This window comes from Poecilia reticulata, chromosome 2, assembly GCF_904066995.2.
Source record: "Poecilia reticulata chromosome 2, P_reticulata-male-v2, whole genome shotgun sequence".
Classification (NCBI taxonomy): domain Eukaryota; kingdom Metazoa; phylum Chordata; class Actinopteri; order Cyprinodontiformes; family Poeciliidae; genus Poecilia; species Poecilia reticulata.
The window spans coordinates 2,871,514-2,889,938 of NC_088831.1; the positions used below are offsets into that span (position 1 = coordinate 2,871,514).

At 38.9% G+C, this 18,425-nt stretch overlaps 1 protein-coding gene across 4 annotated transcripts in view; it reads right to left on the reverse strand.

The window, feature by feature from the left end:
• tns1a (tensin 1a) overlaps window positions 1–18,425 on the reverse strand; it is an 80,104-nt gene that overhangs the window by 9,369 nt on the left and 52,310 nt on the right. For 3 of the 4 annotated variants that reach the window (XM_017309996.2, XM_008423533.3, XM_008423563.3), the window contains 13 exons: window positions 18,211–18,323; window positions 18,069–18,129; window positions 17,882–17,957; window positions 17,677–17,806; window positions 16,174–16,239; window positions 15,955–16,080; window positions 4,691–6,361; window positions 3,527–3,607; window positions 3,104–3,267; window positions 1,992–2,073; window positions 990–1,064; window positions 548–574; window positions 337–418 (listed from right to left, as the gene is read on the reverse strand). In XM_017309996.2, the coding sequence (XP_017165485.2) occupies window positions 337–418; window positions 548–574; window positions 990–1,064; window positions 1,992–2,073; window positions 3,104–3,267; window positions 3,527–3,607; window positions 4,691–6,361; window positions 15,955–16,080; window positions 16,174–16,239; window positions 17,677–17,806; window positions 17,882–17,957; window positions 18,069–18,129; window positions 18,211–18,323 (2,754 nt within the window). The remainder of the gene's footprint in view (window positions 1–336; window positions 419–547; window positions 575–989; window positions 1,065–1,991; window positions 2,074–3,103; window positions 3,268–3,526; window positions 3,608–4,690; window positions 6,362–15,954; window positions 16,081–16,173; window positions 16,240–17,676; window positions 17,807–17,881; window positions 17,958–18,068; window positions 18,130–18,210; window positions 18,324–18,425) is intronic. The other variant, XM_008423546.3, reaches the window with a different exon arrangement.

The following is an 18,425-nucleotide window of genomic DNA, read 5'->3' on the forward strand; positions in this document are numbered from 1 at the left end:
GTTATGGTCCATCTTGAAAATCAGTTTAAAAATCTTCTTCAGTAAAATCTAAATGTCAGAAACTGGGTTAAGTGTTGCAAATTTACATCATATTTGAATGTCTGTCTTTTGTTTTCTTTTATTATATTTATAAATACAATCATTAAGTAATCCAACACTCCTACATGACAAATGGCAGTGGTACGTCATAAAGCAAAAGCAAAAAATGAGTGTAAGAAAAATAGAATGAACTGTATATTTCTACAAGACAGTGCATGGAAGTTGGTTGAGCAATACTAACCTACTGAAAATGCTTATGTTTACTAAATTGTGGGAGGTCAGAGTGGAAAAACTCACCCGTCAGCGGCGTGGACAGGACTGCTGACGGGCAGAGGAGCTGTAAATGGTTGTGGTCTCGAGTCCCCAGCGCTGCGATTATCTGAGAAGCACAGGAAATACAAAAAAGGTGAACTGAAAAAGAAAACATGTAGTTGCAATAAAATACAAGGTTGTTAAAAAGAAATGTTCTGGAGACTGTGAAACTATTTCGAAGCAGAAGTGTCCCTACCTTGCGGTGCATTATTACAATCAGAGTCTGGCAGCAATGCAAGTCAAAAAGGACAAAAAAAGAAGACAGGAGCTCAAAACAGGAAAGTAGAAGCATGTCCAGGAGTAGGTATAAATTTAAACAACTTTCTCAGCATTTTCACATCAATGTGGAGGAATCTTGAAGTTTATTAAGTCAGTTAATTTGAGGGGTTTTTGAGTACGAAAGCAAAAATGTATTTCTTTGGGATCTTCAAGATTTTTTTTGCAAATATACGACAGTCACTTTTGTTCCTTTTGATCACCAGTCATTTTAGCAATGTAACTCTCACATGGAGGCCCTAAGTAAATAAAATCTGCTGCTATTTGAATGTACTTCAGTTATCTGTGTCTGAAATCAACATTTGTTTGATGATCAGCTACAGAAAAGAAAAATCTATAGAGTTGATCTTTAGAACACTGACCTGATCCACCTGGTTGATGAGGTTTTAGTCCCAGAGCTGACAGAGGTGTCTTTGTCAAACCTGGAGTAGATCGAGCTAAAAAAAACAAAAAACAGATTCAAACCACTGTTACTGCAGCAAAAGGTTCTGTTTCTGCCCAACTACCAGCAACATTAATCTATTAAAATAAAGTTTGTTACGCATGCAGGCACGCACGCACGCATGCACAAGAATCAGATATATTTGAATAATTTCAGTAATTTACGCTGAGCTTTTGAGTTTTTACAATAAATTCTAAAAATGTTGCTTATTTCCTGCCCAAAAAGAAAGTTGACAACATTAAATGAGAATGCGAAAATTCCTTGAATGCACATTTTAAATGTTGGACATAAATTATAATTGTGAAAACTGGATTATGAGGTGTAGGGTCCAGGAGGGAAGCCAGAGTGTCCAAAGGACAATACGGAGCGTGCAGGCTTGAGGGTGAAGGACTCTGGTGGTGCTGGAGTTACACCATGTGAATCTGGAAGTACTTCAGGAGAATTTGGTAGTAATTCTGTTGAATTCTGGAGAATCTGGAGGCACTTCAATTGATCTTGTATGAGATGCTCAAGATTGTGCAGAGAATTGCATTTTATTTGCTACTGACCTGAAGTTAATTTTATGAATAAATCTAATTGAGTTCTGTAATTCTCTGTCCATATTTCTTGGTTTATATGTATGATGTAATGTGTAATGACACAAAAGCAGTCTTGGTGTAATTGGTTAGATATTTTGCCCTATGATCCAGGTTAAATTTGAACTCTAGGGTTTTTCATAGTTTATATTTCGCTGCATGAAGGAATTTTAGTTGCATAAATGTTAAACTAATCTTATTTGCAACAATTTTATTAAACTTTGTTCTCCAGCAGCCAAGTGTAATTTTTGATGCATTGTCTTTTTATATTTTTTTCATTTTTTAAAAAATAAATAAAGAGGAATCAAGTTCAAAATCCTAATCAAAAGAGTCAAAAGAATTCTTACCACTGCTTTCAAAAGAGGAACTATTGCCATGGCAACAAGTCTCCTCATCCTCAAATGCTTCCCGGTAACTGTGCATAAGACCCTGAAGAATAAAGTATTGTCAGACAGAACTTCTCAACAGTCATTATAATCTGAAAAAATACCAACTGTATAGTGTGCTTAATGTGTATTAATACACACACTGGAAACCCGTGTAGCGCTATCACAGATGCTAACATCCAACGTCTTCCTTAAATCCACTCTTGGGGATACAGACAATTATTGCCAAAAAAAATCAAAAATGGTCCTGCTGGTTTGGCTGCTTTGCAAACACCAGCTTCCCAAGTACTGAATTTACTTTTGATTATTTCAGATGTGGTCTACAAAAATAGTTGCAGACAGGAAATGTTCTGCAAATAATTTGGAGTTATGTTCCACGGAAAAATCTGCTAACACTAAACAGCAAATAGGCAGCGGTTTACTGTATACCAGTTTGCTAAACGTATTATGTCATCCTGTAAATCCTGAAATGTTATCCCTGCTATATACTCCAAAGTCAACTGTTTGTTGGTTTCAATTGGGAAAAACGTCAACATGGACCGCATGACGACAAAGGATGTGGGGCTCATAGAATATAGAGTCAATACCTAAAGATCTCCAAACTTCATGTGGCCTTCAATTTAGCTCAAGAATGTGTAGACAGAATCACAGTATGGATTCCCAAAAGAATGTTTCAGAGGCAACGATGTATAACAGTGGTATGATCGCAGGTAAGCAAATATTTTTGGCAAAATTATATATATATATATATATATATATATATATATATATATATATATAAAGTACTCGGGGAACACTTCTTTACAAATGTGGATGTGTAATAATAGAGTACGGAACAAATTGGCAACCCAAACTGAAGAAGTCTATTCCACGCGCCTTATAATGCGTATGCTTTATATATGAAAAAAGTTTTAAAATAGGCCATTTATTGAAGGTGCGCCTTATAGTGCGGAAAATACATCATATACTTTCTCTGTCCATACTGCATGAAGAGATTATGTTTATTTTACAGTTACAGTCTGCTCTGCTGAACTATGCTGAGCTTTACCCAAAGATCAGGTGTCTGTCTGTACCTCTCTGGGTCTTCCACCTGGATTCAGAGCCAGATTGTTGGCAAAGTCCGGCGAATGAGATGCAGAGACGTTATCATGACCGCACTGGTAGTGTCCCTCGCTCGTGGTCCGGCGCCTGCCTGTCTCTTGCGTCACCTCCGGGGTCATTCCCCTGGAACGAACTCCTGAAACCCACCAAGATATTCACTGCAGAACTCAGGACATGCTTTCTAGAAAACCTTTTTTTGCAACTTGCTAAGCCACAAGCAAACAATCCACACCTAACTCTGGTAGAACCAAGCTCAAATTCTTGATTAAAATTTTAATGGGCAAAAAGAAGGGAGTTGAAAGTAAAACTACATGATTGGGAAAAATAAATAAGCGAGGCAGGAAAAATACATCAACTACATGAGAAAATTAAAAGTGAGGGAAAAATGGACAAACCAGAGAAGGAATAGGAGCGATGGCGGTCAGATTGTTGGGATGTCATGCTTTCACTGATGCCCCGAATACGAGCGTTGTACTCTGTTCCAGGGGAGGAAAGTCAGGTGATGGAGGGGAAGCAGCAGGTGGAGGAGGAAGAGTGTGAGGAAGGTGCAGAGGAAGATGCAATGACAGCAAAAGGTTTTCCACGAAGATGGATTAAACAAAACAAAACAAAAAAAAAGAAATCAAATATGGAAATAAGCTTGGAAACCCTTCCTCCACTAGGAGGCACCAGAGAGCTTATTTAAATGAGAGTGCATTCTGAATGTAGATAATGAATGGAAGTTCTTGCATGCTTGGCTATTCTTACTCTTCTTCCCATCTCTGCTGTCACCAGCTTTACTTCGTTTCAGCTACAGAGCTAATTTTATGTGGCCAGGTCAGAACTGCGGTACAGAACTCCACCGTGGATCTCTAATACAAACTGCTGAAAGCTGCACTGCTTACGTTCTGGTACACACAACATGAGTCTTCTTTAAGTCTCTGTCAGCACTTTGGAAGCAGTCAGGTAACAGTTGTATCATTTTAGTGACATAATGCGCAGTCCTGCACTGTTCCTAGGTCCTGTTTTTAGGATTATCAACTGTTTTTACAAGTAAACATAAAGAAAAACATCTTACAACACAGAAGCTCCCATTTATACACTAAAACATCAGCGTAAGTACATTGTAAAGACCTCAGGTAAACTCTAAGAAGGAAAGATAAATAAACTGTAAGACTGAATCCTGATTTGTAAAATTCTCCATATTTTACAATATCATAAGAAAGTTAAGGTGTTTCAGTCATGTCAATCAAAACTAAAACAAAGTACACACAAAGTTATATATTTTAAGTGTTTTTTTTATTCCCTAGGGTTTAGACTTAGTAAAAACCCATATTTAAGTTTCTCTGAACATCAAAATTGTTTCAGTACATCAAAATGAACTGAAACAATTTTCTGTAAAAAGAAAACTTTTTTAATGGGTTTTAGGGAATAATCACAATGTTCTGTCTTTCCTTTAGTTGTATCATATAACTACTGTAATCATCAGAAAATAAACAGAAATAAACACTTAAAATAAATCACTCCATTTGTAGTGAATTGATCATTTCAACAACTAACATAAAACCTGAATGCCTTACCAGCGATACGGTGAGCAACCAGGCCTTCCAAGTTCAGAGTCTCCTCCTCTGCATCTTGCTCTCTTGGCAAGGGAGAAGAAGACATTTCCTTGGGTTGTGGTGTGAGTGCCGGAAGAGGAGAAGAAGAGGTGCTGTATCCTGGGTAAGGAGATGGCCCCTGTAGGTCTGGGGAGTGTGAAACTCTGCTTGTTGAGTTCATTAGTTTCTGGAGAGACTGCTGGTTGACATTAGCAGAAGTATCAATGGGATAGTGATGGGTTGCTTGGCGTGTATGGAGGTAAGGCTCAGGAGTGTGTGTGGGGGTGGTGTTCTGGTATGGGTAACCAGTGTTGGACCTTTGGGATGAGTACGTTGGAGACTCCGTGACGGGACTCTGGTTTGGCACTGCTGGGACCCTCCCAGGTTGCCGTTGATGACAGGTGCTGTTCATTGACCCTGGGTTGTTGTAGCCATGGATGGCAGAGTCCCCTTGGTAGGATGGCCTAGCCAGGGTCTGGGAGAATGGTATCTGGGATGAACTGAGGGTGTTATCTCCAGGTGGTGCACTGTGGGACTTACACATGTGTGAGTTGATTGGATCTAGATCAAGCATTAGCATGTTTAGTGCTTCTATGGACTGTTCAATGTCTCGCTGTGAGGCAGAGGTTGGGAAATGAGGGAGGCTGTGGGTTGACTGAGGAGGAGGCCCAAAGGGATCGTCTGGAAGACTATGCTGGTGCCAGTGGTTAAGACCTCTTTGAACTGCCTCTCGACTACTGGTACTCCTCTCAGGGGCTTTGGGCATCATTTTAGGGTTGGTCTCAGGGCTACTGGGTGGCTGATTACCAAAGGACTGTGAACGGTACATTCCTCCTCCATTTTGGTAGTTGTTGTACCCCACCTGCGGTGATGGTGAATCTACAGACCTCTCCTGCATTGTTGTAGGGGTTCGCACTCCATGCACAGGCATTTCGTCCAGCTTTTCCCCAAGAACGTTTCTCTCAAGGTATGGCCCGTCGTTCTGGCCACCAACAGGTGTCTGTGATTGGTAGTAAAGGCTCGCTGGTGTTGCCTGACCCTCTAAAGATGAGAGTGTACCCAAGCTATCAACGCTGTTGCCCTCTTGACTATTAGGAAGCTCGTCGTCAAGGATATCAGTTTCACGCTCCTCTGTTGAGGGTGCCCTAAGAATCCTGGTATGGCCCCCGTTGACATGTACCTGCGCTGGAACCAGGTGTCGAACCCCTCCCCCTGGACTGGTAGATGTGGACAAATAAGCCTGGCGCTGAGTTTGTGGCTCAAGGCCACTAAGAAGCTGGTCTAGTTCTCGTTTCTCCTGGGGGCTAAGTGTTGGGTGGGCTGTTGTTGAGTTGCTGTGACCTGCAGCTGTGTGCAGAGAATGGCTGTGCTCGTCAGTGCGATCAGTCTTGATTGATGCAGTAGAGTTGCCTGAGTCACTGCTAACAGAAAGGGTATGATCTACGGCAGGAAGGGAGGTGTGGCCAGCCACTGGAAGGGACTGCTCAGTCTTTTGGAGGTGATGGTTAGATTGCTGCAATGAGCCCTCTGTATTTGTCAAGGGGTTTTCACGGACTGGAAGGCCATTAATGGTAACAACTCCCTCCAGGGAGTCTTTCTTTCGGACCCGGGCATAAAGGCTTCCATCAAGTGGACCTTGAGTATGACCAACGTCTGAAAGGACAAAAAGGAGAAAATCATATGTAAAGTAGACATCAAGGACAAATACAACTTTATTCAAGAAGTGATACATTTGCTCTAACCAGAAGCATAGTGCATCCAACTTTTGTAATCCAAAGGTTCTGCATGTGTCATCTCTACCAGCAACACAAACTCTTCAGCTCTATTAATAGCCAATTTGTAGTTCTAAAGCTCCTGTCATGTTGTGTCAGCACAGGCCCATAGGGGCCAACATGAAACAGCTAGGGTCCTGCCCTACAAATGGAAACATTTTAAACAGTGCCAGCTTGAATGCCTGGAGATGAACTTGGAGAGGAGAAGCAATCTTCCTCAGGTTGACTTCTGGCTGCTAAAATATGTTAGTTATGTCAAACTGCTACAAACATTTTGGAGAATGTTTTACTTTCTGCTGCATTAGACTAGTTATTGGCTTGGGAATACAGACCAATTACCAAAGGTATTTTTGATCTAGGTTACACTTCCAAAAGGTAAAACTCAGTTTATCCGAAATTCCATATTACTGTTAACTTAAAGAACCATATTGATATAATTAAACACTAAACCAAAGTTGGCTTCAATAATACAAGTTGCATTTACAAAGTGATAGAAAATATTAATGACACTGGCTCATATGTGGGATGTTCCAGATTGAGTGACCCCCTCTGGGGCCAGATGGTGGATAGCTCGGACTGTAGCTATTTCAAAACCCATGTCAACAACAAGTTCTTGGATGCAGTAGCAACAAGAATAAGCAGCACGAGAGGAGGCTGTAAACACAGTTTGTCCCTATGGTTGCTCTACATGTTAACACATTATGAAAGTATAAACGTAGGTTTAGATTACAATTTCTCTAGGAATAGTCGGGTTTGGTCCACCAGATAAAGCACTAATTACAACCAGAACAAACACTCCTTCATTATAAAAAGCAGTACTTTTAGAATGTAAAAACTAAATCACAACAATGCTATGCCATTGTAATAAACTCAACAGAAACCTCCTTCTTACCTGCACCAGGAGAATTTTTAGATCAATGTATAATCCAAGAATATTTCCTCATCTTGAGGCAGACTGTACATTAGTCGATCATTCGGCTCAGATGAACAAGACTTTCTCCCTCCGTCCTGAGTCACAACCTAACATTGTCTAACATGTGCTCCACTGGAGTGAGGTGGAACTCTACCACTCAAGCTGCCAGGAGGGGTGAGCTGGCACTCGGATGATTTCTAACTGTTCCCGGCAGCTGGGGAGGGGACTCCACCACTGTAACCACATCCAACATTACCCAGCTGTCTGGGAAGATATGCTGTTTCGGACAAACAGTAGGAACAGCAATGTCATTGGGGGTTCCCTGTACCACGTGTCAATAAAATCCTACTCATTTAATGCTTGCCTTTTTCCTTTACATTTAAAATATTTTTCAAGACATAAAAGTTTGGTATTTTGTTTAATTTATGTGTAAGCTGTATTCTCCACTATGCAACCTCTTTGGCTCTGTCTCCAGCTGCTTCTGTACTTTAACAGGAGAGGCAGTGTCCTTGTTCTTGTTTATAGAAAATGATCTTTAAAAACTTTGTGGCAAAAAAATGACTCAACTTAACTAGGGTTGGGCAGATCAAGAAACGCAACAAAAAATGTCACAACAGAATGAGAGCCGGGAATAGAAACTCTGTTGAGTAGAGATGGTGCAATGAAGCCATAATTATATTTTTTTATTATAGTTATATGTATGTTTACAATTCAGGAAAGACAGGTAAGAAGTTATCTTCTGGTTTATCTGTTCTGCAAAGGTTAGTGTGTGGGAAGCATGTTTTGTCATGGCTTAAAACAGTGTTTTGCTCACCTGACTGGAATAAGTGGGTGATTTAAAAAAAAAATATATATATATATATATATATATATATATATATATATATATATATATATATATATATATATATATATATATATATATATATATATATATATATATATATATATATTTATAACATGACTTAAAAGGTATATGACTTCACAAATTAACACCACTTCATCACAACATGGTTTGCATGATGTGTAGTTACCCCATTTGTTTCTGCATCTAGAATGGCTACCAGGGGAGATTAAAGGATTTCTTAAATGAAGGAATAACATTATAACATATTGTTATTCCATATTGTAAAGTGCAAAAAAGATAATTTTACATAATACTGCCCTTTAAGCCCAGTCTTAATGTAAATTATCTCTACAAAATACCTTTGATAAAGATATATTGTGGAAAAAACCCTAATAATGCCTATGTTGACTTTTGAGACTTAAGAGATCATTCATTATTTTTATATCACGCATTTCTCTCTGAAAAATGGAATTGGATGAATTGGGATTTGACCTGGAAACCTGTCTCACTGTAAATTAATAAATATATTAGCAATAAATGGAATCTGTTGATTTTAAGACAATTATTGCTCTTGAAAATATATTAAATATTTTATAAATGTAACCACATTTCGTATTAGTATAGAAAGTCAGGTAGAGCTGACTAGTCAACTCCAATCTGAACACTGTAATGGGAATTAAAAGATTGTTCACTTTGTGAACGGCAACACATCATTGCTCCCAATTTTTAAAATGTAATGTTAAAGCCAGATGGCACGACTGCCAGCTATTCTATGTAATGACTCTGATTATAAATGACAAACAAACAGTGCTCTATTAGAATAGGACAAATACCTTTCCTCTGATGTCAGTAAATAACTGAAGCTCAGCTCAAATTAGATCGTTTGACTCACAGCACAGATAGCTAACAACTTGCTTCCTTTTCTAGAGAATGAGTGCAACGTCTACAGCATCTTTGTGCTTCAGAGAAAAGAGCTACATGTACCAATGCACATTTTACAATTCAGTATGTTTAGGAAAAAAAAAAAAGAATAATTTAATTATGGCTTTGTCAGTATCCCATTTTCATTAACATGCACACCTGTGTGTGTTCTACATTCTTCTGAAAAAAATATATGCAATGATTTACAATAGCTGTCTAAAACAGTTTGTTAATCTGCATCTGTATTGATGTGCTTATTAGTTACATTGTAATTAGCCATTTGCTAACTAGCCTCTTTGGTTTATGACTAATAATTTTTTTTTTTCTTGTTAGTTCATATTTGCTCAAATACTGTTCTATAATTATGTGCCATGGTAAGTTTGGTATCATGCTATGTTTCACCTTTTTGCTAGTTAACCACATGCTAATTAGCCTCGAGTGAGCAATACCTCTTCAATAAAAATGTGAGAAATTTTCTGTTTTTTTTATATTGCTTGTTATCATTGGTAATTTTTAATTGTTCACTATAGTGATAAAAAAAAACTTGATATGAGGCATTAATGATTGATAAAATGATTAACGTGCGAGTGAGTCACATTGTAATCAGTCAAGTGTTAACTAGCTTCTTTGGTTTAAGAGAAGAAATGTGTTTTTTCTCTTAATATTTGCTCATCATTGTCCATTATTGCTGCCATATCACTGGATCACTTCAGTTGACTTCAGTTCTGAGAAATACCTCAGTCGATTCCTGTAAACATGATACATAAATCAATTTCGGTAATCTGAGCAAAGACCTTACCTTAAAAAAAAAAAATCTATATATATATATATATATATATATATGTACAAAAAAGCTACTAATAATTCCTTATTTTTGTTGGCACAACCAGAAAGAGACATTCCTGTGAAGGATGCGGTGACAGCACATCAATAAAAAAGGTGTCATGGCTGCCGTATCGGTGACTCGCACAAGGACAACTTCTGCAGTTTTATATTTGCAATGTCTGCCTCTCAGTGCATCTGTCACCGTCCAGCTGTCACGGTATGCAGTGACGTGATGTGACTCTGTCTGAGTCTGTCTCCGAGATTGCTTTCAGGATGATGTCATCTATCTGTCTCTCCATCCGCCTGTCTGTCTGTCACCTGAGTGGGTGTCATAGTAAACCTATCCCTCTGTCACTAACTGTCACTAACTGTGACTTCTAGCCATGTTGGATTCCCAGAAAATCATGAGATGCAATGAATTTTAGAGAAAAATGTGCATGAAACTTATGATAAAAGGCTAAATGGAGTCAGACGGGATCATGTGAGGGTATTTGGTCTGCATGTCTGCCCCCTGTAGGTTCTGCTGGCTCCCGACTGGAGTCATTTTTTCCCCCATGCATCTGTCCATCCATTCATCTGTCTTTCACTCGCAAGGATCAGTCGCCTGTCAAAACACTGCATCTGCTTGCTGTCTACCTACATGTCGAATTCTCTGGGAGCTTTGAAGAACCAAATTTACCCAGAAGAGAAAGACTTCTTCTGCCCTCTTTAGGTATTCAACACCTGGTAAAAATAGCTATAGGGAACACCAAATGTACCCTGCAGCTTCCTCCAGGTAGAAATCTGATTATCTGAATAAGATTTACATTTTACAGGAAAAAATACATAAATTAGGATAGAATTACTTAAGAATACACCAGAAGCAATTAAATTTATCGTTAAATGTAACTTTATTTGTAACTATAGTCAATACATGAACCTTATTTAGACGTCACTCATTGTTTCATCTGTATGCAGCTCATCTGGACGCTCGTATCTGTGTCTATGTTTGGACATCATTTAACCCTTTCACCTTCCATTAACAAAGACACTGAAAAACAATTCTTGATGTGTAAAAAGCTTTAAAATGATTTTATATTTTCTTGTTTTAGTTTACAGCTGGTGTCACATTTTTTTAGGACCCCAATTATTCTTCTAAAATAAATAAATAAATAAGACATAAGATAAATGTGCAACTGAAGTACTTTTTTGTCTTTAATACTTTAAGATAAATACTTGTGCCAGATCTGTTCATCTCTCTCCAAAATGGGAAAGACAGAAAGATTTGTGTTCATTCTGATTAGGCAAGTATTTATTTCACATATCTATAGTTAGAGCAATATTTCAGATTTTGAAGCAGCAAATAAATGGTTAAAAAAGAAACTGTAATTGGAACAAACGCTGGGTCTATGTGGATGCACAGTCAAAACAATATTTTCTTTTCAAATTTTTTCAAAAAAAAAAAAGTAACATCACTGGGGACTAGTGATGGTTTCTGCCAGTTTTACCAGGCGGAACCAGAACATGTTGGAGGTTATGCATTATTTTCATTTAACAATAAGTTTGCTTTAAGCAAGCTCTACTAAAACATGTCCACATTTCTGGTGCTGAACTAGAACCAATTTATGTGGATCGTAAGCCTTGTCAAAAACAACAATAAAAAAAATAGCTCAGTGGTTCCGATAAAAATCTCTTCCATTTTTCCACCACAAACTATCATGATTGCAGAAAATGGAAAATATACGGAATGTATCTATTAGATGTGACATCCAATGCTTTCCAACACAACTTCATGGGACAAAATGACAAACAGAGCGGCAACAGGGCAGCAGGGCAGCAGGGCAGCAGGGCAGTAGGGCAGCGCGGCAACAGGGCAGCGCGGCAACAGGGCAGCGCGGCAACAGGGCAGCGCGGCAACAGGGCAGAGCGGCAGCAGGGCAGCGCGGCAACAGGGCAGCGCGGCAGCAGGGCAGCGCGGCAACAGGGCAGCGCGGCGGGATGCAGACATGCAGTAATGACAAGGAGGAAGTTGGCAGGATTTGTGGGGTTGATATGAACCTGTAGCTGGAACTCCCAGTGCTGCCAGCAGGAGCTCCAACTAGAAACATTATGGACTCGGTTTTATGGATAAACGCAACTTAATAAATAGACCTTTGCTGATTAAATACAGACACGTCATTTCCTTGCAATAGACTCAGTCGCTCTGCACTGCATCACACATTTTTCGCTGCTCTTCCACAGACTCAGCTCATCGCCGCTCTCCCTGTCCTGATGCCCAAGGTCTCTGCACGCACCAATCAGCACTACTAATAGTTTTGGCGTACCCAAATTGCAGGCTGCTCATAAAATGTTCCACACTCAAATTGCTTGCTCCATGACTCATTTGGTACTGTATGTGTGCCAAACACACAGGATGCAGCGTTGCCAAGGAAACATGATAAACAGACATGCAGGCTCCAGACTGAGCTGAAAGTTGAAATGCAGTATTTCTTTTTAAAAACATCATCTAACTTTTTATTTTACAGAATTTTATTGCATGTTTATGTAAGCAGCCAATTAAATTCCAAAAATATAAGTTATTTTACACTCACCAGAAAGTCCTGCTGTTGAGCGCCACTTTATGATTTCTTCCAACTTGTATTTATTGAAAAATATCCCAAAACTTCAATGTCACATTAAAACAATGTCCTCACTTACAAGACAAAAATTCGGAATAGTGACACGTTTTCCCCTTGGAGCCTCTCTGTCCCTCGTCCCTCTCTGTCTGTCTGTCTCTGACTGTCTCTGGGCAGTTATTCCAGACATGTTTGAGGGCTCAGCCCCGGCCAAATATGGGCGGAGGGCGGTAAACAAGGAGGCACAATCTGCCTGCACCGTCACTGATCTACTGTACATTACACACAAGTTTGTATCGGGACCTTGAATTGACATCCGTTCATTTCTGCAACTGCATTTACACATAACCCTAACCATTACCAGTAACTTTAAGTTAAATATGATTCATATCATAAATCTAAATTTTACCTCTTACCCTAAAATTAGTACAGATCAGGATGGAGACCAAGGCCACATCCAAATCGTTCTTAAAGGAAGTCACTGTTTCATCTGTTTTACAGTTTTTCAGAAGTTTGTGGTTTATAGAAGCTGAATGCTGATTCTCCATGTTTGATTCTGGTTCTGGATGCAGAGCAGAACCAGAACCAGAAGACCTGAGAGATCTGGAAGGTTGATCCAACAACAGCAGATTTTTACGCTGTTCAGTGATTTATAAACCAACAGATTTACATATTTTAAAGTCTGTTCTCTGAGCTGCAGGGAGCCAATGGGAGGACTTTAGACCAGCCTTGTGCTCCTTCCAGAGGATGACCCAGTTTGTCTGTTTTGAAGCTGATTTGCTGGTGTTGGTAGTAAACAAGCCCCTCTGAGGCGTAAGCAGTGACCTTCTGACCCCGCTGAAACTCCAGGCTGGCAGCTGCTGCCAAACTACAGGACTGCCTATGAAGCGATGAAAACACACAAACTGCATTGCATGCACACACACTTCAACAGGAAATCACTTCAAAAGATAAGTGATTAAATTTATCAACTGGGAAAGATTGTTTTCCATCACTGCTGTGGAATTGTTTAAAAAATCAGTCACTCTGGAAGATTATGATTCAAGTTATTTACCCTAATAAATAAAATAATATTTTTAAAACTGCCTTTTTGGATTTAGATTAGTTTGATGAGTTGAAACATTGAAATGTGACAAAACAGAAGATATCTATAACAAGACAAAAACTCTGTGTGCTTTAGAAACCACTCTGACTCCAAGACGTTAGTAATGCTAATGCTAATGTTAATGCTAAAGCTAACACGGAAAAATGGATTTCTCCTCAAAATTCAACAGCAGTTATAATGTAATCCCGGAAAGTCCACTGAGCTGACTTTCCAGCTGCATGGTGTCTGTATGGTTGCTCTCCAACCATGCAGACACGTTAAAGTTCCTCATCTTTCAGGGTCCTTTCATATAGAACCGTGCCGGGATGAAACATGCATTTAGCACCTGCACAAATAAACAGGTGTAGATTCTGTAAGTGAAGCCTGATAGCTGTCCTCTGAGCGGTAGCTTGTAAAAATAGGCCTCTCTGTTCGTTAGCCCAGCATAGCAGAAAAAAATATCCAACTAGAAAAATAACTAAACTCATGAAGAGCTTAGTTATTTCTGAGAACACTGCAGCCCCCTCTACTGGGACCGAACTGGGAATCCTGGCGATTCCCAATAACTTTCTTTGCAACATGGCAGCAACCTCAACGGCTCTCTGGGGACATGCATAAAAATGAATCGGCTCTTTGAAAGCTGCTGAAAATGAAACAAATAGTGCCTTCATAAAGAAGGGGAACGTGGTGCAGGAAGGTTGGGAAAGGCTGCCAAGTCCAGCTCTGCTGAGACTCACAAGTCCTCCTGTCTGAGCCGGTTTTTATGGCAGTAATCATGGAGCTCATCATCACTGAAAGGAGCCCAGGGACCTGGTGAGATCATCACATGCTAAGTGATGGCAGGAAAGTCTTCTTTATATTGCATTATTCAGCTGAAATCTATGGAAGGCCATTTCTGCCAACGTTAAGAATAAAAAGTCATGCTTTTAGCTGCCGTCACCGCGGCAGGTTTTCTACCAGCTTCGCAAATAAACTCAACTTCTGTAATACGGAGAGCATTTGTGGACAATGATTTCTCCATCTCTATCTCTATCCCATGTCGTCTAGTATGGTTGTTCTGTCACACGATATTTTACATGCAAAATCAAACATAAACATACTCAAACACAGAAACATTTTTAGATACACTGGAGTTTTCAGTTTCATGGTGAAGAAATGGGTTGAACTAGAACAATTTTTATTTAATATATCAACTCTTTCAATGACAAACTGCTGTATCCTAAGTACACAACAGAGCGTTACAGCAGACCCTTCCTCCCACTGTAGAACCATCAATAAGTATTTACATCCCTGTAAATACTTTTAAATACCATTTCTTCTGTCGCTGCACATTTGTTTTTTGCACCTTTTGTATTTTTCATATATTGTTAATAGTCTGTTTTTTAATACTCAAATGGAAAATATTTATATTTTGATATTTATCTAAATATCAAAATAAATATTTAAGTTGCAGATCTGCTCAGTTGCAGATCTCGAGTAAGCCCTTTCTGATGACTGCATGGTATTTTTAATATTACATATTATTAATTATATTATTATTTCAAACCTTGTTTTATATACATTTTTAAAACTTTTTGATTTTTTTGTGTGACTCTACATACCTTGATGCTGCTACTTCACCTGAACTTCCCAAATGTGAGACAATGAAATATGTTTCTATTCTATTCTGTTCTATATCTGGTTTGCCACTAGAGGGCTCTGTTCATGAAGAAGTTGCAGAACTCAGAGCCACATGGAGCTTCCAGGTATATCATCAACTTTTTCTCCAACATATTTAGCTTCTATTTAAATTCTCAAACTCCCGACGGTAACATTAGCCGTGAGCTCAGCAGCTCGTTGGAGTTGATCCTAGTAGGTGTTTCAGTTTACAACAGTCCCCCCCACCCGGGGGGTTAGCTTGTTGCAGGGTGACTGACGCCCCCTATTTCTGCAGTGGCTATTTAAAGAGCTCAATGACAGGACAGAGGAGGACAAGCAGGGGGTGTGAAGCTTCACAGGCAACAAAAATCTGGAGCTGGTTTCTGTTGCTTCTTTTCATTGTGATAAGTTTTTGCTTTTTAGTTTTAATTATAATAATAATTTTGGTTTTAGGCACTTATCTACTCCCTTCTTAGGGGGCTAAATGAAACTTTCAGGCAAGATTCTGAATTGACAAACCTTTGGTTTCAAGTATTTGCTAAAATATATACATGATCTATTATCTTATGGAAACTAATAATTAAATTGAATAATAAAGCTGAGGACTTTCTGAGACAGAAAATGTCCAAGTATGAAGTGTGTGAGGACATACCGTTCCCTGTGTCCGCTGCGTCCTCACTGGGATGGCTGAAGCTCTCGTATGAGTCCCAGCGGATCAGGGGGTCCTGGGTGTTGTAGTCCACAGAAACACTTGGCCCATTCTCCAAGTGGTCCAGACCTAGTGTACGAAATTTAAAAAGCATTTTTAGTTGAATTATCTCCTGATGGGTGAACCAGGTATTTATTCAAAGTGGTTAAAAAGTTGGAGTACCTCTGATTTTTTCTGGTCCGTAGGAGAAAACAAACTCCACCTTCCCATACTCTGGGAACCTTTCATCTGTCCAAACACACAGCAGAAGGCAACATGCATCTTTGTCTAGAACTGCATGAAAGCTAATAACACTGGTGAGGTATGACCATAATTGATTCAGAACATGTTGGGACATAAAGAGCCAAACGCTTCTCGTCATCAAATGTTCTGTGGACATTTTAGGTCTGAGTTCAGTCAGACATGTTGGTAGAGGTGCACTGGTCTGGTCTGGTCTGGTCTGGTCTGGTCTGCTGCTTCACGACCTGAATCTCTTGGCCTAATGGAGTGTCCTATTTAAAGACGGATCTTAAATCTGTGATCAAAAACTCAAATCAAATGTGGCTCAATATAGACAATTATTTAAATAAAAGTTGGCTAAATTTCCACCTTGTGATATAAAATATTCATTAGCTACGTTTCCATCAAATAGTCACACGAATTTTGAGCAAACTGTTGAAATGTCACAAAAAATTCAAATTAGGTGTTAACCATCTACTAGTTTAGAGTGAATCAGTCAGGCTATGAACAGTGGAATTTCATCAGATGCTGATGCTACCCATGGCTGTCATAAACAGGAAGTAGATGTTGGATGACACGGCAGAAACATAAAGGAATCCTCCCATTATTAACGACATGGTAGATAATTTGATTGTGAGATATAAAATGTGGCATGGCAGAAAATGACTGCTTTTCCTCTTCATATAAATATACAATTAGAATTAAAGGTTGTCATTTAATTTAGCTGCACTGAAGGGGAAAAACATAAGCTATAATTGCATAACCATTCTTTTAATCTTCATCTTTATGATTTCTTTATTCGAAAGAACAGTATTTTGTTTGGTTCCATTAAAATCCTAATAAATCTTAAATACAGAAGAAAAAAACATGTGTCCTCATAAGATCCTTATTTTATTTTGTCCTAAAAAACAATTAGCATTATAATGTCCATGTTTTGCTAATGTTATCTTAATTTGAAGCTATTGTTCATTACAGACAATTATCATATCGATATATAGAAATAGGTTTTATAAATGTTATATGTAAAATTTGATTAAAATTGCATATCTAAATTATTTTTATTGAAAACGTAAGAAGAAATGTCAATACATTTGAGAAAGAATGTAAAAAATACATATCTTAATAATTTATTTCAAACTAAATTGGAATAATTTTAATTTAAAATTTATTATACATAAATATATAGCATTGCATAATTTTAATGAAAATTGTAAAGCCAAATAAAATCACTTATACTTTATGGAACAATTAGCTTTTCAATAGTACAGTTTGACCAGCAGAGGGCACTGTTGATTATGAAACTCCAGGCATCCTGTCTTCTGCAGTCAGACAAAATTAAGCCTTTGACTTTGATCTTTATGTCCAAGTGTCTTTTTTTAACATGCAAAGAGAAATTGTTTTATGACTCATGCATATAATTTCACTATTAATAACAGATAATAACACCTTTGAAGGTCTCATCAAGCTCGGCCTTCCCAAAAACGACCCCAAGGTCGTGGATGGCACAGGTGTGGAACTGGACCCTGAACACCACGTCTCTGGTTGGGTTCCTGTACCTCTTATGGTAACATTTCAGCTACAAAGAACAGAATATGAATTGTTACAACATATGGAATAGAACAATATAAGTATAAAAAGATTGCAGTCCTACAAGGATGTCTCCTTTCAGAAGCAGCCCAGGTTCTATGGTGATGCAGATACTGGTGTTGCTGTCTCCCTGTACATTGCTGCCAAAGCCAAAGACAGTAAAGCTCTTTCAGTTGGGAATCACATCAAGTGTTAGTTTCTCTGCAGACTCAAAGCCAAACCACACTGAACTGGAAGAAAAGTTTCCATACTAGATTCCGGATGTGTAGACTGGCTGCATCGCCTGGTAGATCTTCAGGAACGGCCGGCATCCTGTCAGGAAACGGCAACAAGACGAATGAGACATGGTGACAAGCTGCGTCTCTCCTGCAGACCTTTGGCTGGGAAACTCACCGCCTTTGGATTCAAAGTTGGGTATGCCGTGCATGATGACATGATGCAGGAAGAGCGGCTTGTTGTTGATCTTGATGTGTCCAGACAGGAGGCCGTTGAAGTACTGCACATACCTGCAGACATACCATAGGCTTCCTCAGTCTGCCCCAAGGCTCCACACAGCTCCCCCTTCTCCACTCACAGTAGGCGGTAGTTTTAAATGGGGTCAGTTTTAT